This window comes from Lagenorhynchus albirostris, chromosome 7, assembly GCF_949774975.1.
Source record: "Lagenorhynchus albirostris chromosome 7, mLagAlb1.1, whole genome shotgun sequence".
Lineage (NCBI taxonomy): Eukaryota > Metazoa > Chordata > Mammalia > Artiodactyla > Delphinidae > Lagenorhynchus > Lagenorhynchus albirostris.
In genome coordinates, this window is record NC_083101.1 from 21,773,799 (window position 1) to 21,795,338 (window position 21,540).

General features: G+C 42.2%; 1 protein-coding gene across 7 annotated transcripts in view; it reads left to right on the plus strand.

Moving 5' to 3' along the window:
• SUSD1 (sushi domain containing 1) overlaps positions 1–21,540 on the plus strand; it is a 133,694-nt gene that overhangs the window by 92,933 nt on the left and 19,221 nt on the right. For all 7 annotated transcript variants that reach the window (XM_060154633.1, XM_060154628.1, XM_060154630.1 and 4 more), the window contains exons 13-15: positions 6,511–6,607; positions 10,998–11,256; positions 18,544–18,583. In XM_060154633.1, the coding sequence (XP_060010616.1) occupies positions 6,511–6,607; positions 10,998–11,256; positions 18,544–18,583 (396 nt within the window). The remainder of the gene's footprint in view (positions 1–6,510; positions 6,608–10,997; positions 11,257–18,543; positions 18,584–21,540) is intronic.

Here is a 21,540-nt window from a genome sequence, read left to right on the forward strand (position 1 = left end):
TTCGTAATAAGAAAAACAATGTACTTTTTCAGATGTTCAGGAAAGCCACTGAAAACACAGGTATGTCCCAAGCGTTCTCAGGCTATCCCTCTAACAGAGAGGTCCAGTCAGGATAGCTCTAATTCCTCCTACAGGGCTGGGGACCACTGCCCGCTCCTCTGACCCCTCCTCTCTTACTGTTAAGTGTCCTTAGGAAGGACCGTGCAGGACCAGGTGTCTTGACATTCTTCTGCTGTGAGCTTCTCTTCCACAAACCAGCCAAGGACTGTGCACTCCTGTGTCCTCAGTGAGGACCTTGTCTTCTCAGGCTGGTTCCAGGGTACCACACTTATTCCTGCTGTTTCCCCTGGCTCTGAATGGGTAGGAACTGCCCCAGAGGTTAGGAGAGGAGCTGGCCTTCATCCCAACTGTTTTTCTTCATCCAGGCTCTCTCGAGTCTTTCACAGACACAGGTTCTTTGACATCTGAGGACCTAATGTTAGGTCAGGCCAGGAGGGAGGCACATGTGTCCTTCCATACCTCCATGGGCCACCTGTTCCTCTCATCCCCAGAAATCTCCCAACTACTTTCCAGCTTCAAATCAAAACCTAGCCTCTCAAGGAAATGGCTATATGGGGATGAATATCTCCCCACTCTTCTCACTGAAAGCATCTGCATCCCTGCTGAGGCCCCACTGAGACAAGATGGTACACCACAGAGGAAAATGGGCTGGATGTGTTATGTTCCTATATTAACGCTAGCTTTTTACAAAATATGGCTGGGAAAGTTTCTTTATATCAGAAGCCTAAAAAACAGGGTTTCTGTTATAGAAGATAACAGAAGATAACAATAAATTGTTAAGTTGCAGCGTACCCTTCCCCCACATCTATAACACAGAAACACAGGTTTCTGTGTTATAGATGTGGGGGAAGGGTGCGCTGCAACTTACCCCTTTAATTCAGTGAATACCTATTGATTGGTTATGTACAAAGACCAGCGCCAAGTGCTGAAGGGGAGATAAAGATAAAAAGCAGATTGTTCCTTCTTCCTGGGAAGCCAAGTCTCATAACCTTATTGATGGGGGAGATGCAGCTCACCTTGCGATATCTGATGACTTATGGTGTAAGCTCCATTTGCTCTATTGCCATCAATTTCAATTTATCGTGCCTTCAGTGGGGGCTGTGGTCCAGTTGGGGAGATGCTGAGGATTAGAAAAGAACCATTGGGTGCTTTATTTTTATATATTTATTTATATGTATTAGTTCCTTGCATTTCCTTGAAGTTTGTAGCATAAGGTTGTGACCTTTGTTTAGATTTGGTGCAGATAAAATTTTCTTTTACTTTTTTTTTTGGTTCATTTTAATGGGTTTTAGAGGCATTTTAACACATTTGCACTTCTGTTACCTCCTTCCTCTCATTGATTTTAATAGTTTGCCTACGTTAATGGTTTTAATCTTTTGTTCTACATATTACACCCCCAGGTTATTTACTCTTTAACTTTCTTGTCAATATTCTTTTTGACATTTAGACATTTTAAGTTTTCATGTAATCAATTCTATTGATTCTTTTATAGTTTCTGCCTCTGGTCATGCCAAGAAAAGCCTTCCCCACCCTGAAAATCAGATCAATAATTTTTATTCTCTACTGTTTTCAAATGCTTCTTAATAGTTTTGCTTTTCACATTGAAGGTTAGACCCATTTGGAATTTGTTTAGATGAGTGTATAAGGCTAAACTTACATGGGAATTTTTTCCCCCCAGATGATAAGCCAGTTTCCCCATCACCTTTGGAATGACTGTCCAGGCCACACACTATATTCTCATCTATTTATTTGGGTCTCTTTCTCGATTGTCTAGCTTCTTCCATTGCTTTGCCTGTCCTGTGCTTGTACCTTTCTATTTCAGTTATTGTAAATTTATAATATATTTAATATTTTGTAGGACAAGTCCTGCTTCATTGCTTTTTTCCTGACTCTTGAAAGTTTTCTCAGATGGTAGCCTCCATAATTTCCTTTGTCACTTGCTTCCAGTAGAGAATGGATACTGTTGACACCTAGGGGTAGTAATGAGTATGTCCCCTCATCTCACATACTCAGGGTGAAAGAACTCCAGCCTAGACACGACCCATTTCTTGCCTTGGGTCTGATTTGGTTTAAATCAGTAATGAAGCCGATGGAAAGGAGAGCAGGTCTGCCGTAGACAGCAGTTTGGGGGATGGGAAACAGCACTTTGGAAAATATGGCTGGAAGTTAAGGTTATTTAAACTCAAAAATGTGGCGAAGAACCAGCCTGATGAAGTCCAGGCTTTCACATTCGAGAGAAAAGGCAGACAGTTTTTAAGGTGGGGAAGGCCTTGAGCAGGCAGAGCAGAAAGCAGTCCAGAAGTCACGTGTTGATGGAATCAACTGCATGGTAGTGGCACATTTAGAATGGCAAGAATGATGCTGGGACTGAAAAGGGGCAGCGTGGTACAGAACAAGCAGGCGATGGCCTTCCTGCCCCTGCTGTGGGCCCGCCTTCTCCAAGCTGGGCGAGCACTTTGTTCTGCTGTTCCTGGGGTGGGTGAGAAACCTGGTGGTTTTAAAAGGTTAGCCAAGAGGGCTTCCCTGGTGGCACAGTGGTTGGGAGTCCGCCTGCCGATGCAGGGGACACGGGTTCGTTCCCCGGTCCGAGAAGATCCCACATGCCGCGGAGCGGCTGGGCCCGTGAGCCATGGCCGCTGAGCCTGCGCGTCTGGAGCCTGTGCTCCGCCAACGGGAGAGGCCAGAACAGTGAGAGGCCCACATACCGTAAAAAAATAAATAAATTAAATAAATAAATAAATAAAATAAAAGGTTAGCCAACAGATTAGAGGACCTAGAGTTATTAATCTCAGAGAAGAGCAAACAGAGGAATAATTTGAGCTTAAGGAGAGTTCTCACACAGAAAAGAGTAAACAGTTTATCTCCCTCTGGGCTGAAAACAGGAAATTTGTGATAAAAACCACTTACTTTACTGTGATGACAAAACATCATGAATGAAAGGGCATTTCATTGATAGCCTGAAGGGCTGAGTGCAGAGATACAGTAAGTCCCCTACATATGAACCTTCAAGTTGTGAGCTTTCAAGGATGAGAACGTGCATTCGCATGTCCAATCATGTAAGTTAGTTCACGTGTCTGGCGTACATTGTCACATGCGTGCATCCTCTACGAGTGGTTGTGCTTTTGCGTACTTTACAGAACTGTGTAGAGTACAGTAGTACGGTATCTTTATTTCAAGCCCAGGATGACCAGGAGCAAGTGTAAAAGCCGCGGTGATGTAGCTGGTACTGCTAAGAAGCGCCAGGAATTGGAGGCCCAGAGAAAGGGTGAAGAGAGACAAGAGGAAGAAGAAGTAACTGAAGAACCGAAGAGATTCACGACACAGGAAATGGCAAGGGGATTTCTTTTATGTGAGGAGGCACTGTTAGTTTTTGAGGCACAGCACCTGCACGTAGAATGGTACACGAAGGTTGCAACAGCCGTTCAGGATGCAATCCAGTGCTACCACGTCATCTACGATGAAAAAAAAGAGCTACTACCCAGATATCACTGGATCGTTTTTTCAAGAGGGTAGATAGAATTGAATCCAGCAAGGAACCAGAACCTGTGCCATCAGCGTCACGCATGAGTGACACTGCAGCCTGCCCTCCGTCTCCTGTTGCTGACGATCCTTCAGCTCTACCATCTCCCACCCCCTCTCCCTCCTCCAGTCAGTAACTCTTCTTGCCTGTTCACTCGATGCCAGCCCCTGGATGCCAGCGGTTGTAATGTACTGCTGTACTTTTCAGGATACTGTACTGTAAGATTAAAAATGTTTTCTTTATTTTTGGTTTGTTTGTTTTTTATGTATTATTTGTGTGAAAAGTATTATAAACCTATTACAGTACAGTACTATATAGCCGATTGTGTTAGTTGGGTACCTAGGCTAACTTTGTTGGACTTACGAACAAATTGGACTTACAGACTCACTCTTGGAACGGAACTTGTTTGTATGCAGGGGACTTACTGTACTCAAATGCTCACATTTCCCTGGGAAACCTGGTGGGGGCTTTTTAAACTGCATTTTCCCGTCTCCCCATTACCGCTGCAGGGAGCTGGTCGTGTCTTCCTCAGGGGTGTCAGTTATGGAATCTCTTACTGGACACCTCTTGGAAACAGCATAGACCTTCAACACCATAGTGTGGGGTCTTAACTGTAGGTGGGGGATTGTTCCCTAACAAACCCACGGATTTATGGAAAACATAATTTGTGTGGCGTATCTGGGTGACTTTGAAGAAATTCTAGACTTAGCACTGTTTAATAAGAGCTATAGGGGACTCTCACTCGTCCACCTGGTCTTAGATGCCTGGGTTTCCCCGGTGTTCACCCTAGGCCCTCATCTCTTCTCAGATGCATTTATACCTTCCCCCGTGGGCAGCCGTCGCCTCTTCTATTGATGACTGACTCCATATCACCATCACAGTTTGCTCCTAAGCTCTAGACCCGCATTTCTAACTGCCTGCTGGACGAGTTCACAAGCACTTCAAACTTAACAGGTCTAGAAGTGAGCTGCATCTGAACCTTCCCTGCAGACCTTGATGAGTGACGTCACCACTGACTCAGTAGCCAAAACCGAAGCCCAGATTCCTTCCCCTTCCTTATCTTCCACCATCTTCTGTTCCGTCTCTGCCCTGCGTGTCTCCCCCACCTGCCCCCTCTTCTCCCTTCCGAGTGCCGTCACTCGCTTCAGACCTCAGGCACTTCTTGCCTAGATTTTGGAGAACCTGTGCTTTTGCTCTTTTCCAATTCATCCTCCAACAGGCAGTCCAAATTGTATTTCTAAAATACACACCTGCTAAGAATCGTTAGATGGCTTCTCATTATTTCTAGGACCTCAGATCTGGCCTATACTCACATGTCTCACTTTATTGCCCACTTCTACCCAGCTGGGACTCAACCTTTCGGACACACTGGACTCCTGCCGTTCTGTCTCTGCCCTCACTCTCTCTTACCTCCTGCCCCTGCGTATGTCTGTTTCTGTATTGGATAGGCTCACCCCCCTGCCCTTGGTGTTCTTCCTCTGCACTCCCACCACCCTCTTGTGGAACTGTATCGTAGTTCCAAGCACTGCCTGTTTATAAGACTTTCTCCACTATTAGACTGAGCTCCTGGAAAGCAGAAACCATGTCTTCCATAGCTGTTTCTCCCAGCCTCACATAGAGGTGCATAGAGGTGGCTAATAAATATTTGTTGAAAGGCAGTGTATGAATAACATATTCAGTAGAGCTTTAAAAATTATCTAGGAAGGTCTAAGTTTTTATTTATTATAATTTGAATTGAGAATTTCCACCCCAAAGCTATTTTCTAATTGGGTAAATAGAGTCTTGAGTGTCTATTTTGGCCTCTTAGTACTAATTTCACTGTGGCAGGATTCAGAGGAATTTCAGGGGAGGGGGTGTTCATATTTTATTCTTTCTCTTTCTTCCTCCCTCCCTTTATAAATCTCATCCACTTGATAGCACTGTGGAGAAGATTAAATGAGATGAGGCATATATAGGACACATCTATATATGTGTTGTGTGCCCAACACATGTAAGCTGTGTTACTCACAAGGCAGAGTGGCAGCTGGTACATTTATACCATGAATATAACTCCCAGTTAGATGCTAGAACGCTGGTGTCAGCCAATCAACCAACATTCTCCTCCCTGTGGAATACCTATTTGGGAAATCTGGTTGCTGGGGAGAGCAAGATAAGGACAGACAGCTGTGTGATTATAAAGGCTCTAGAAGTCTAGGGAATTCCCCGGTGGTCCAGCGGTTAGGACTCTGTGCTTTCACTGCCGAGGGCACAGGTTCGATCCCTGGTGGGGGAACTAAGATCCCACGAGCTGCGCGGCGCAGCCAAAAAATATATAATAATAATAATAATAAATAAACTGTTCCTAAAGGATCTAGAAGTCTGATAAGCTGGTCTCCCCACCAAATAAGAACCTATTTACCAAGTTAATTGAAAGGCCCACAGCATCCACCATCTGTCAGGGCTGGGGCATCATTTTTTTTTTTAATTGTAATAAAATATATACAACATAAAATGTACCATTTTAATTATTTTTTCAGGACACAATTTATTGGCATTAAGTGCATTCACAATGTTGTAAACCATCACCATTATCTATTCCTAAAATGTTTTTATCACCCCAGGCAGAAACTCTGTTGACCATTAAGCAATAACTCCCCATTTCCTACACACCCCCTCAACCCTTGGCAACCTCTAATCTATTTCTGTCTCTATGGATTTACCTGTTCCAGATATTTCATGTAAGTGGAATCATGCAATAGTTGTCCTTCTGGGTCTGGCTTATTTCATTTAGCCTAATGTGTTCAAGATTCATCCATGTCGGAGCACGTGTCTGAATTTGCTCATCTCTTCTTACATGAAAACTTTCCTCTTGATGCCCCATGAGGACCACTTTTTTCATGCTTCTGCTCGTTCTGATCATACCCCCTTTCTTCTTTTCAACATGTTTTCAGAGCCTCCCCTTCCGGAAGTAGACTTTTTCACTGTGCACGGAGGGCCTTTACCACGCCTGAGACTGAGGAAAGCCAAGGAGAAAAATGGACCCATCAGGTCAGTAGTGGCCTCTTTTCCATGGCTGCCCAGTGATCTCCATGGAGTGTTTTGAAAACTTTGGTTTGAGTGAGGAGGAGACTTCTCTTTAGGTGGCTTCACTGGAGTAGTTGAGTCAGTGCAGTCAGTACCTCATTTTTTGTTTCCTTGGGTACAGACTGGGCCTTTAATTCCAGCTAGCACCCTCCCTAATGAATAGAGAGACTTGTAAAGGACCAGAGACAAGCATTTGGGCAGCTGAGCTCGGGAAATTAAATCCGTTCCATTGGTCATTAGATGAGCACTGGTTGGGTGCCCGTGACATGTCAGGCTATCACTTTGCACTCACGCCCCCAGGTACATCCTTTAGTGATGGTGGATCAGGAACATCATTTCATTTACAAAAAATATATATATTTTTTCCTTTATTTAAGGATGATCTTGGGGGGTGTGTAGTGCTTTCTTATTTATTTATTTTTTTACTGAAGTAGAGTTGATTTACAATATTGTTACAATCTCTGCAGTACAGCAGAGTGACTCAGTTATACACGTACAGACCTTTTTTTTAAATATTCTTTTCCATTATGGTTTATCACAGGATATTGAATATAGTTCCCTGAGCTGTACATTAGGACCTTGTTATTTATCCATTCTAAAGTAACAGTTTGCATCTACCAACCCCAAACTCCCAGTCCATCCCTCTCCCTCCCCCACTCCCATGTGTGTAGTGATTTCTGGAAGAGTCATTTGGATCATTCTTTTAATTCATTCATGTATTGAGATGTGAGCAAGACACTGCATTGTTAACAACTGCTTCTGGGACTCCAGGTGGTATTAGGATGGAAGGAATTTACCTCAGTTGCTGGACTACCTTGTGTGCAATTAAGCTTTTTATTTACAAAGGTCATGGCAGGATTAGGAAAGCAGAATTATTCCCTTTTCAGAGAGGAAAATTGAGGTTTGCCTGGAGAGATGAGTAACTTAGTGACAGTAGCAAATCAAGGAGATGGCAACAACCTGTTTCTTTGACCGAACTTATACTGCCTGTGTCTCTCCTGACCCTTCAGTCTAATGACCCTGCTGTACCATCAAGGTAAAATTCGTGAGGTATCACAAAACTATAAAAAGGAAAGTCGGGCTTCCCTGGTGGCGCAGTGGTTGAGAGTCCGCCTGCCGATGCAGGGGACACGGGTTCGTGCCCCGGTCTGGGAAGATCCCACGTGCCGCGGAGCGGCTGGGCCCATGAGCCATGGCCACTGAGCCTGCGCGTCCGGAGCCTGTGCTCCGCAACGGGAGAGGCCACAACAGTGAGAGACCCGTGCACCGCAAAAAAAAAAAAAAAAAAAGAAAGCCTATCGATATTATGTGTCCATTTGTAATGAAACTTGAGCTTTTTAATCTATTAGTTTGAGTTCAGTAAGTGCTCAAAAGTCTTTCCAGGCATGGATATGGCCTAAGTTGTTCTGTTTCTTGATTCCTGACAAGTTACTGGAAGGCATTGTAATTCTGTTGCTATAAGGAGAACAGAAGTTGTGATCTCACTGCCTGAGAGAATTTGCAAGACGTACGTGATATTTAGGCCAGATGATTATGTAAGGCAGAAAGAAAAGCCAAATGACAGTCTATCCTTGTGGCTCTGTGCCGGCCAGTGCCTCCAAAACAGGAAGTGGAGATCTGTGAGTCATTCAAGGGAGGGTGGTGGTGAAAAAGAGGGGAGAAGTCCTTCCAGAGCAGTCATGCTCTAAACAGCCACAGCTGCTTCCCCAGCATCATCGGGGCTAATTACCAGCAGGCAACTGGGGGGTTTTCTGGGCCCGACTACCTGGTTTGAGCTGGGGGTAGCAGCACCGCCAGCGTGTGACAGGCCGGAGTCTGCCTTGCACGTTGTCGGGGGACAGTGGCTTGGGCACAAGGCGGAGCAGGGGCTCTGGGCCCACACTCCCTTCCTTAGCTTGGTGGTCTCGGGTGGATGATGCAGCCTGTGGCTGGGCTCTCTTCATGCTAGTGTCTCCCACACTTGCCAGCTTACAAGTGTACCTGGGGTGCTTTATCAGCTGTATGAATTCTCAGACTCCACTGGAGATTTGGATTCAGTAGATCTGGGATGGGGGCTGGGAATTTGTACGATTATCAAGCAACTCAGGTGATTATGATCATGCTAATTGGGGTACCGCTTTATGCGTCATGAATGGTGCCTCTACTGGGCAACGTTCAGAACCAAAAGAGTTCAGGTGAGCCTTGAACTTGCACTTGAATATCACCACCTACATGGAAAGGTGAGAGGGACTTGAAGATGTGCTTACGGACAGCATGGAGTCTGCTGCCTATTTACTTTCTTACCTGCGGCCATGATTCATAGGGATGTCTTCAAGTCCCCAGGAAAGTTTGTTGTTATAAGTGTTCCGTTGTCGGCAGTGGAGGCTTAGTAAATGTTTACTGGTGATGGCAGTGACATGTCATTGCCCTGCAGACTTTACTTTGTCCCTTTTGTAGAAAGCCCTATGCTGAAAGTGAACCCAGAAACTGTGTGGAAATCAGGGGCCTGAGGACACCTAGGAATTTGGGGAGCCTGGTTGGTGGATAGTTTCCAAATCCAACACCTGCTGTTGGGGAGGACTCCCTTTTCTTAACCTAGTAACTCATGAGCTCTTAGGAAGCAGGAGATGGGGCATTAGGAATGCGGAGCAGGAAGCGTATACTTATTGGTAAAATAGAATTATGTGTGCTAATGAGTTTTGGAAATTACCCTAATCGTATTTGGTGCTGATGCATGTTTTTCTTCTTTACTGAAATTTCAACTCAAGAAACATTAGTGAGGAATCAGTCACAGCCAAAGAGCTGTGCAAGGATACAAGAGTAAATCATTCAATCAAGATGCAGACGTAGAGAATGGACTTGAGGACATGGGGAGGGGGAAGGGTAAACTGGGACAAAGAGAGTGGCATGGACATATATACACTACCAAATGTAAAATAGATAGCTAGTGGGAAGCAGCCGCATAGCACAGGGAGATCAGCTCCGTGCTTTGTGACTACCTAGAGGGGTGGGAGGGAGACACAAGACGGAGGGGATATGGGGATATATGTATATGTATAGCTGATTCACTTTGTTATAAAGCAGAAACTAACACACCATTGTAAAGCCATTGTACTCCAATAAAGATGTTAAAAAAAAAAGCACCCCTATGAACTTAAAAAAAAAAAGAGTAAATCATTCAAATCCCTGCTATCAAGCCTGATAGAAAAAGCAGACACCCCAACACCTACTATACTAGAGGCAGGAGATGAGTCCCAAATAGATGGGAATAAAAAGAAAGGCGTGATTCATTCTCAGAGTGTTTTTTTTTTTAACATCTTTATTGGAGTATAATTGCTTTACAATGGTGTGTTAGTTTCTGCTTTATAACAAAGTGAAACAGTTATACATATACACATGTTCCCATATCTCTTCCCTGTTGCATCTCCCTCCCTCCCGCCCTCCCTATCCCACCCCTCTTTGTGGTCACAAAGCACCGAGCTGATCTCCCTGTGCTATGCAGCTGCTTCCCACTAGCTATCTATTTTACGTTTGGTAGTGTATATATGTCCATGCCACTCTCTCACTTTGTCACAGCTTACCCTTCCCCCTCCCCATATCCTCAAGTCCATGCTCTAGTAGGTCTCTCAGAGTGTTTTTGTTCTTACACTTCCTTTCACTGACAGATTTTGTATTTGGTGGGATAAATAATACTAAAACACATGACAAAAATGACACCTGGTTGCTAGTTTGTTTCTTTGTCCACATCTAGGGAACATATGAGATTTTCCCTTTCCGGCTCTTTCTGGATATTGTTAGACTAGATGAACTCATGGTGATCTGTACTCCATGCTTCTCATTCATTTCACAGGAACTTTGGTATCAGTAGCGAACTGGAGGGAATGTAAATCACGTGAGTTCCATTTTAGGTACCCCATGTGATTGCGTGGAGCCTTTTTGCAGACTTAGTGCATTAACTCTTGTAGGCATTTGGCCTCCATGTGACTGCTAAACCCTTTCCACAGCTGGGCTTTATTTGCCCATTTGAAAATCACTCATTAGATCAACTTTAAGACACATATACTCCAGGTAGTTATACGTGCAGCAACTTCTCCCAGCTAAAGAGGATTTACCGGATAGCCATCTGCAGCCAGAACTTGGAGAGATCCCTCACCCAGTGTCATCTGGCATTAACACTGCTGGTTCCAGCTGGAGTTCCATGACGGTGGGAGCTGTCAGACCGTAAATCCCACACGGGCAAGGACTTTTATCCAGTGTTGCATCTCCAGTGTCTAGAAAAGTGTTGATCTCATAGCAGGTGCTCAACAAATACGAATAAATGAATGAACGAATCCCCCAAGCAAGGATCTGATAGACATTTTCTTTTCTCTTCCAGTTCATATCAGGTGTTAGTGCTTCCCCTGGCCCTCCAAAGCACATTTGTTTGTGATTCTGAAGAGGCTACCTCATTCTTTAGCAATGCTTCTGGTGCTGATGGATATGTGACGGCAGAACTGCTGGCCAAGGATGTTCCCGATGATGCCATGGAGATATCTATCGGAGACAGGCTGTACTATGGGAAATATTATAATGCACCCTTGAAAATAGGGAATGATTACTGCATTGTATTACGAATCACAAGTGAATGGAATAAGGTATATTTCTTTAAAAACTCTTGTGAATTCTATATTTTCCTCTTCATGTGAAAGTTAAATATTTGCACATTTGTTTTCCCAATATTTGAGATGAACACTGCTTGTAAGAACAATAAGAATGTGTTGAATCTTTTCACTTTATAAAGGATGAGTAGGTAAAACCTTTTTGGAGGTTGATGTTCTGAACTTGCTGGGGGACCTGTTTGGACTGAACTAGTTTGGGTTCCTCTTTAAGAAGCTTCAAGAATGCCCTCATCCTATTGCACTGCTGAAGCCTGAGTTGGAGAGGAACATCTAGATCTTTCTGTCACTTCCCCATACTCCTGCCAGACTGCTGCCTCTCCTCATTCTCCGGGAAGCCAGCAGGAGGGGCAGATTAAGTTCAGCACTATTTTCTGGCTCTATTTTCTGCTTCCGTTATTTCCTTGGCTATTGCGTAAGCCTCACTCTCCTCTCTCCATCCTTAGAAAGGCTATGTTTTTCCAGTGCTGGTTCTTTCTTGAGACATACAACGATATATTCATTACAGAATGAATAGATGGGGACTTTCCTGGCAGTCCAGTGTTTAAGACTCCGTGTTCCAATGCAGGGGGGTGCGGGTTTGATCCCTGGTCAGGGAACTGAGATCCCATCTACCATGCAGTGTGGCCAAAAAAAAAAAAAAAGAATAGATAAATATAATGAGCTAGACATAGCAAGAGCTGGATGGGTCAGCCAGGGGTGGAAGATCTAGAAGAAACATTGTGATGGTTGCCCTAGGAGGACTCAAGGTTTGGTATCAATTCATATCGGTTGGTAATGGAAACTAGAAAAAATAATATTAATAGAAACATCTCTTGACTGATGAATTTGAGCCATCTTGCGTGTAAGGTTCATCACATATTTAAAACTGAAACACGCAATTAAATTCTGTATAGGACACAAGTTACATGTGCCATTATCATGCTTGATATAAAACTAAGAATAGGTCCAAGTAGCAAAAAGTTCTGGTGGTGTTTTGTGGCAATTATGTAGGGATTAAGAATTGGAAGACTAAAGTCCAGAATATATTGCCCTGAATTTGTTCCAAAGGTGTTTATGACTTAGACAAGGCCTCCTTGCTGGAAAATTACCCAGAGATCCTGACTTGGTGTTTCTAGCCATAGACAACACGGGCAGTACCATATGTGTGCAACTTAGAGATTGCTCAGAGAGCTGCTGTCTCAGATTGAGACTTTGGTCTGGGAGGGTGTATTAGTTATCTTGGGCTGCCATTTCAAAATACCATAGACTGCGTGGCTTAAACAACAGACATTTATTTCTCATAGTTCTGGAGATGGGGAAGTCCAAGATTAAGGTGCAGGCTACTTTGGTTCCCCGGGGAGGACCCTTTTCCTGGCTTGCAGACAGCTGCCTTCTTGCTGTGTCCTCATGTGGTGGGGACTGAGTGAGCTCTGATCAGTCTTCCTCATCTTATGGACCCTGATCCCATCATGTGGGCCCTACCCTCATGACCTCATCTAAACCTAATTACATTCCAAAGGCCCTACCTCCAAATAACATCACATTGGGTGTTAGGGCTTCAATATGGATCAATATCAATTTGGGGCACAAAGGGAATGAAGTGGGAGATTACGATAAGAATTCTAGTTTATAGGGAACTTTCCTGTGATGTCATTGATGCCTCTTTTTCATACAGCTAAGCGAAACACGTGCTTGTTCTTTGAAATAATTTATATTTGGACTCACATATTTGAATTGCTATTACTTCCCCTGTGGGTTTCAAATATATTAGTGTTGCAGACATATTAAAATCAGTAGTGATTTATTTATTTATTTTTCTTTTTAAAACAGCTTTACTGAGATGTGATTCATATAATTCTAACGTGTACAATTCAATGGTTTTTAATATATTTACAAGATGGTGGTGATGCAACAATCACCATCTAATACTCAGACATTTAGCAGTGATAATTTTTAATATTTATTTTTAATTGTGGTAAAATACACATAAAATTTACCAACTTAACAATTTTTAAACTAACAATTTGGTAGTGTCGAGTACACTTACACTGTTAAGAAACCAATCTTCAGAAATTTTCATCTTGCAAGACTGAAACTCTGCACCCATTAAACAACTCCCCATTCCTCCTCTTCTTCCCCAACTCCTGGCAACTACCCTTTTACTTTCTGTCTCTATGAATTTGACTAGTTACCTCGTATCAGTAGATTCATACAGTATTTATCTTTTTGTGATTGTCTTATTTCATTTAGCATAATGTCTTCAAGGGTCACTCATGCTGTAGCATGTTTCAGAATTTCCTTTCTTTTTAAGGCTGAATAATATTCCATTGTACGTATGGATAAACATTTTGTTTATCCAGGATCTGTAGATGGACACTTGGGTTGCTTCCATCTTTTGGCAATTGCAAATAATTCTCCTGTGACCATGGGTGTTCAAATATCTCTTTGAGTCTCTGCTTTCACTTCTTTTGGGTATACACCCTCAAGTGGAATTGTTGGATCATTTGATAATTTTATTAATTCTTTTTGAAGATCCCCATACAGTTTTCCATAGCCACTCACCATTTTACACTCCCACCGACAGTGCACAAGCGTTCCATTTTCTCCACATCCTCCCCAACAATCGCTGTTTTCTGTTTTAATGATGGCCTTCCTAATGGATGTATGGTGGCTTCACATTGTGGTTTTGGTTTGCATTTCCATAATGATTTATGATGTTGAGCTTATTTTCAGGTACTTTTGACAATTTGTATATCTTCTTTGGAGAAATGGTTATTCAAGTCCTTTGCCCATCTTTGAAGTGATTTATTTCTTTGTTGTTGAGTTTTAGGAGCTTGCTATATATTCTGGATATGTGATTTACAAATATTTTCTCCCATTATGTGAGTTGCCTTTTTACTCTGTTGATGGTGTCCTTTGATGCACAAAAGTTCTTAATTTTGATGAAATCCAATTTGCCTATTTTTTCTTTTGTCGCCTATGCTTTTGGTGTCATATCTAAGAAATCATTGCCAAATGTAATTTCCCAAAGCTTTTCCTTTGTGTTTTCTTCTAAGAGTTTTAAGTCTTATATTTAGACTTGATCCATTTTGAGTTAATTTTTGTATATGGTGTTAGGTAATGGTCCTACTTCATTCTTTTGCATGTGGTTATCCAGTTTTCCCAGCACCATTTTTTGAAGATTTCCTTTGCCCATTGAATGGTCTAGGTACTCTTGTCAAAAGTCATTTGAGGGGGGCTTCCCTGGTGGCACAGTGGTTGAGAGTCCGCCTGCCGATGCAGGGGACGCGGGTTCGTGCCCCCGTCCGGGAAGATCCCACATGCCGCGGAGTGGCTAGGCCCGTGAGCCATGGCCACTGAGCCAGCGTGTCCGGAGCCTGTGCTCTGCAACGGGAGAGACCACAGTGGTGCGAGGCCTGTGTACCGAAAAAAAAAAAAAAAAGTCATTTGAGGGAATTCCCTGGCGGTCCAGTAATTAGGACTCCACGCTTCCACTGCAGGGGGCATGGGTTCGATCCCTGGTCGGGGAACTAAGATCCTGCATGCTGTGAGGCACAGCCAAAAAAAAAAGTCATTTGATATATATGCAAGAGTTTATTTCTGGGCTCTCTATACTATTCCATTGGTTTGTATGTCTGTCTTTAGACCAGTACCACACTTTTTTTTTATTATTATTACTTTTTATTGGAGTATAGTTGATTTACAATGTTGTGTTAGTTTCTGCTGTACAGCAAAGTGAATCAGTTACACATATACATATATCCACTCCTTTTTAGGTTCCTTTCCCATATAGGTCATTACAGAGTATTGAGTAGAGTTCCCTGTGCTATATACTAGATTCTTAGTACCACACCATTTTGATTACTGTAGCTTTGTAAATCAGGAAGTGTGAGTTTTCCAGTTCCCCTTTTTGTTTTTCCTTCTGTATATCTGTCCCAATAAACATCATTACCATGTTCCCAGTTGTCAAGACAGAAATCTAGGAATAATTCTTGTCTCCTCCCTTTTTTCTTATCTTCTTGTGCAGTCCATCATTAAATTGTGTCAATTCTATCACATTAATGCCATTTAAGATCATCCTTTCCTCTCTTTCATTAACACTGTTTAGCTCTTGACATCTCTTGTCTGAACATCAATTTTCTAACTCATTTTCTTGTCTCTTATTCTACCTATCTCCTTGCTCCATACTACTGCCATCATGTATTTCATAAAATGCACATCTGATCAAGGCACTCCATTTTTAATGAACTCCCTTCTTCACCTTGCCATTTCAATTTCTCTCTTTTAATACACTCAGTTCCCTAGTAACTGCCTTGCTGTCTGAGGTCCTTTTTCTTCCTCAGTGTCTTGAACTATACCCTTCACTGGTTACTCTTGCATATTATCTTTTATTTTAATTAATTAATTATTTAATTAACATCTTTATTGGAGTATAATTGCTTTACAATGGTGTGTTAGTTTCTGGTTTATAACAAAGTGAATCAGTTTTACATATACATATATCCCCATATCTCCTCCTTCTTGTGTATCCCTCCCACCCTCCCTATTCCACCCCTCTAGGTGGTCACAAAGCACCAAGCTAATCTCCCTGTGCTATGCGGCTGCTTCCCACTAGCTATCTGTTTTACGTTTGGTAGTGAATATATGACCATGCCACTCTCTCACTTTGTCCCAGTTTACCGTTCCTCCTCCCCGTGTCCTCAAGTCCATTCTCTATGTCTGCGTCTTTTTTCATGTCCTGCACCTAGGTTCTTCAGAACCTTTTTTTTTTTTTTAGATTCCATATATATGTGTTAGCATACAGTATTTGTTTTTCTCTTTCTGACTTACTTCACTCTGTATGACAGCTCCATCCACCTCACTACAAATAACTCAATTTCATTTCTTTTTATGGCTGAGTAATATTCCATTGTATATATGTGCCACATCTTCGTTATCCATTCATCTGTCAATGGACACTTAGGTTGTTTCCATGTCCTGGCTATTGTAAATAGAGCTGCAATGAACATTGTGGTACATGACTCTTTTTGAATTATGGTATTTTCAGGGTATATGCCCAGTAGTGGGATTGCTAGGTCATATATGGTAGTTCTATTTTTAGTTTTTTAAGGAACCTCCATACTGTTCTCTATAGTGGCTGTATCAATTTACATTCCCACCAACAGTGCAAGAGGGTTCCCTTTTCTCCATACCCTCTCCAGCATTTATTGTTTGTAGATTTTTTGATGATGGCCATTCTGACCGGTGTGAGGTGATACCTCACTGTAGTTTTAATTTGCATTTCTCTAATGATTAGTGATGTTGAGCATCCTTTCATGTGTTTGTTGGCAATCTGTATATCTTCTTTGGAGAAATGTCTATTTAGGTCTTCTGCCCATTTTTGGATTGGGTTGTTTGTTTTTTGATATTGAATTGCATGAGCTTCTTGTAAATTTTGGAGATTAATCCTTTGTCAGTTGTTTCATTTGCAAATATTTTCTTCCATTCTGAGGGTTGTCTTTTTGTCTTATTTATGTTTTCCTTTGCTATGCAAAAGCTTTTAAGTTTCATTAGGTCCCATTTGTTTATTTTTGTTTTTATTTTCATTTCTCTAGGAGGTGGGTCAAAAAGGATCTTGCTGTGATTTATGTCATAGTGTGTTCTGCCTATGTTTTCCTCTAAGAGTCTTATAGTGTTTGACCTTACATTTAGGTCTTTAATACACTTTGAGTTTATTTTTGTGTGTGGTATTAGGAAGTGTTCTAATTTCATTCTTTTACATGTAACTGTCCAGTTTTCCCAGCACCACTTATTGAAGAGGCTGTCTTTTCTCCACTGTATATTCTTGCCTCCTTTATCAAAGATAAGGTGACCATATGTGCGTGGGTTTATCTCTGGGCTTTCTGTCCTGTTCCATTGATCTGTCTTTCTGTTTTTGTGCCAGTACCATACTGTCTTGATTACTGTAGCTTTGTAGTATGGTCTAAAGTCAGGGAGCCTGTTTCTTCCAGCTCCGTTTTTCTTTCTCAAGATTGCTTTGCTATTCGGGTTTTTTTTGTGTTTCCATACAAATTGTGAAATTTTTTGTTCTAGTTCTGTGAAAAATGCCATTGGTAGTTTGATAGTGATTGCATTGAATCTGTAGATTGCTTTGGGTAGTATAGTCATTTTCACAATGTTGATTCTTCCAATCCAAGAACATGGTATATCTCTCCATCTGTTTGTATCATCTTTAATTTCTTTCATCAGTGTCTTATAGTTTTCTGCATACAGGTCTTTTGTCTCCTTAGGGAGGTTTATTCCTAGGTATTTTATTCTTTTTGTTGCAGTGGTAAATGGGAGTGTTTCCTTAATTTCTCCTTCAGATTTTTCATCATTAGTGTATAGGAATTGCATGTTATCTTTTATTAAATGCACTTGATGCACTAAGCATCAAGGCAAAGTTTAGTCACATTCAAAACCTTGTGGACATTTTAAGCTTTTCCCAGAATTTATCAGTGTAAATATAGTTTTTCAATTTTTAATAAAATAAACCCAGAATGACTAAGCTTGTCACTTGAAAGAGAATTACTTAATGAAGTTGAAGAAATCTTTCTTTAACCTCTACTACTTGGTTTCCTCTGGGGAATTTTTTGCTGACTTGTATCATAAATCAATGGTAATCCTAGCATTCCTAACAGACAAATATGCCTATAATATCAGCAGGGGAGAAGAAGAGAAGGTATTTCATTCCAATGAGTTTGTGGGTTGCTTCTACCATGGATGAGCTTTCATACATGTTCCTTTAGCTTTCTTCCTGGTTCTTGGCTATGTTTTGGGTAACTGAGTTTGCCTGGTAAATATCATCTAGAGAAGTGAAGTATTTGTATATACCAGGCCGTCTCATAGCCTTGCACATAACATGCATTACTACTTCTTGCTGAACCTGGATGTGACCCCAGAATCCTTTTCAACATACTGTCGTTCTCCAGGCAGTCAGCGCCAGTTGCTGAGAGCTGGCAAGGGGCATGGAACTTACCACCATCCCTGCTCTTTCCTCATAGCATGTGCTTCCTGAGATACATTGGAAAGCTTTAGGGTCATCCATTCCTAAGATCACTTCTGTCTCTGCTGCCCACGCCAGTCCTTTTGAACACTTGGTGATCATAAGGCTAAATTGTAAGATGTTAGAGCTAGAAGAGATTTTAAAGATCGTTTGGTCCAAAATAAGAGATAAAACCCTGCAACTTGGAGGGCTAAAGTGTGTTATTTAAACTGACATCACATGCCACCCAATTATATGTGTTTCTGTGTTTTTCTTTATAGGTGAGAAGAAGCTCCTGTGCAGTTTGGGCTCAGGTAAAAGGTAAAACCATTTTCTGCCTAAGACTGTTCTCCTTATTTCTCCTCTGTCCACTCTGCAGCATCAAGTGTATGTTAATGAGATTTCTTTTTAAATTGTCACAGGTGACAAAAACACATCTCAGACTAGCCTACAAAAAACCATAGCTGAAAAGGATGAGGGGTGGGAACTTATGGAATTAGAACCAGAGTGGCATCACCAGGCCTCCAGAAACTGGGACTTGGGACTCAACACCAGAAGTAGGACTGTCCCTTTCTATCTGTCTCTATCTCCTCTCTAAGTGTGAGTTGGCCTCATTTTCTTCTACTATAAGCTATGTGGTGGTGGTGGTTGGGGGGGAACCAGCTGCCCCAGCTTAGCCACTTCAGTGGGAACAGACAGTTTTTCAATTCAGGGAGTCTCTTCTCCTAGCTAAGTGACTCTCCATTGGATGAATCACTATTAAGAGGAGATAGGGTAGTGTGATTAGCCTACCTTGGGTTTGGAGCTTACTGGTATGGCTGGTTGGGGGCAGATCAATGTGATCAGCAACCTCACCAGGGTTGCATTGAGAGGGGGACATGACCCCCATCAGGAAGAGGCACAGAAAACCATGTTGGCAGACCAAAACGAAGAGCCACAAGGAGTCCACTACTTTCAACCACTTGGCTACTTAGCATGTGCACACACATACACATACACTATTTAGAAAAACACCCTCCATTAAGAAAGTGAAATTATCCTCCATACAACCAAAACTGGAACCCAAGGAGAAGAGAGCTCAAAGGTGGGTCTCTTACTGAATCCAGCTCCAAGACCAGGGTTCCTGGGGATGATCCGTCTCTCTTGATCTGATTAATCTAGATGTGCTTCTCATGATCTGTTAGCAATCTATGATTAATGGCAAACTTAACCATTCTCAAACCACGGTATATAATATGAAAGGGAAAGGTGGATAATCACAATCAGTACGTTCATTTAGAAAGGAAGAAAAGATAAAGAACCGTGCAGTGGCCAGGGGGCCCATAACAAGGACCACATCCTGCTGTGCAGGAAAGGCAAGCACCTCCTGCCCTGGCAGCAGAATGGGTCACTTGGTCAGTTAGTTTGGCTGCCTCGGGCTCTGCCTGATGGGAGAGCAGCCTTGTCCCTTTCCTCCAGAGCCTTCCCTAAGAGAGGCAGAGAGAAGGAGCCCCACTGAGTGCCTACAACTTAAACCGTCTGCTTCACAGGGGCAGTTATCTGGGTGGCGGAGTTGCCTCAGGGGTTGAGCAATCGCAGGTCCTTGTTTGCCAGGCTGGGATTTCCCTGGCAGTACATTTCTTTAAACCAGCAGGCAGCCAGCCACTGGATTTGATTCATAAGAATTCCATTAGTTTGTAGCTAATACCAGAAATCTTGTCAAGTTTATGACCTTTTGAGTCTGGAACTTTTCCTTGTGGTTCATGAATCCTAGCAACAGCCTGAGGAATTCTGCTCTTAGCCCAGAGTATCGGTTTAACTCCTTACATCCTGTCCCTCACCTCAGAGCATCATAAACCAATAGGCTGGGGTGCTTCCCAGGAGGGTCCAGTGGATGGTGCCTTACAATTGGGGGGTTTGTTACCCTGTGTGTAGAGGGTACCTAGCAGGAAATGCTTGGGAGGAACCTGGAGAAATAAGCTTCCTTCGTTTTCTGTTTATCCCCTAATCTCATTTCCCATGTCTTTATCTCTACTCACACCAAATTCAACAAGGGTAGGGGGCATGGATTTTCAACTGGGCAATGCACATTACCTGACTGTCGGCCAGCTTGGATTGAAGATTGCCAGGCCGCAAGGGCCTCTCTCTCTTTTCTCAATTTTCTTGAGAAAATAATTTACATATAACGTTGTGTGAGTTTAAGGTGTACAATGTGATGATTTGATTCACGTACTTATTGCAAAATGATTACTGCAGTAAGGTTAGTTAATACCTCCATTACCTCACATAATCACCATATATATATGTAATTCATGTATATAGGTATATGTATATATTTATATATATAATTTGTGTATATGTATGTGTGAATATTTAAGATCTACTCTCCTAATATCTTTCAAGTGTGCAGTACAGTACTGTTAACTACAGTCAACATGCTGTACATTAGAATATGTCCCAGAACTTAATTATCTTACAACTGGAAGTTTGTACCCTTTGACCATCATCTCCCCGTTTCCCCCACCCCCAGCCCCTGGCAACCACCGTTCTATTCTCTAGTTCTATGAATTCAGCTTTTTTAGATTCCATGTATAAGTGAGATCATTCTGTATTTGTCTTTCTCTGTCTTATTTCACTTAGAATCATAAGTGAGGGCCTCTTTTTTTTTTTTTTTGCATTTTCTCGCTATATATTTTTAACATCTTTATTGAAGTATAATTGCTTTACAATGGTGTGTTAGTTTCTGCTTTATAACAAAGTGAATCAGCTATACATATATCCCCATATCTCCCCCCTCTTGCGTCTCCCTCCCACCCTCCCTATCCCACCTCTCTAGGTGGTTACAAAGCACCAAGCTGATCTCCCTGTGCTATGCGGCTCCTTCCCACTAGCCATCTATTTTACATTTGGTAGTGTATATATGTCCATGAGTGAGGGCCTCTCTTAACAAAGATGTGCGCTCTTACATTTCTGCGTGCAGATAGACTAAGCCCCCTTTCTTAGAATTGAATGATGGCCACAAAAAACAATCATGCATTCCGACATCTGGATATTTTTCTGCCAATCCATTCCCTGAAGCTTTAAGGGCGGGATGGAGTTCCTACAGGAAAAGAGGTGCTTTTACCAGAAGAATGGAGATGTGCGAGCATCATGGACAGGCACAGATACAATAGCTTCCAGAATCCACTGCTTTCAGCAGCTGTTCAGTGTGATTAACAAACTCAAACTGGGTAGAAGTAATGGCCAAAGAGCTGGCTACAGTCATTCTACTGTGATTAAGTTAACAGGAAGGATTTTGC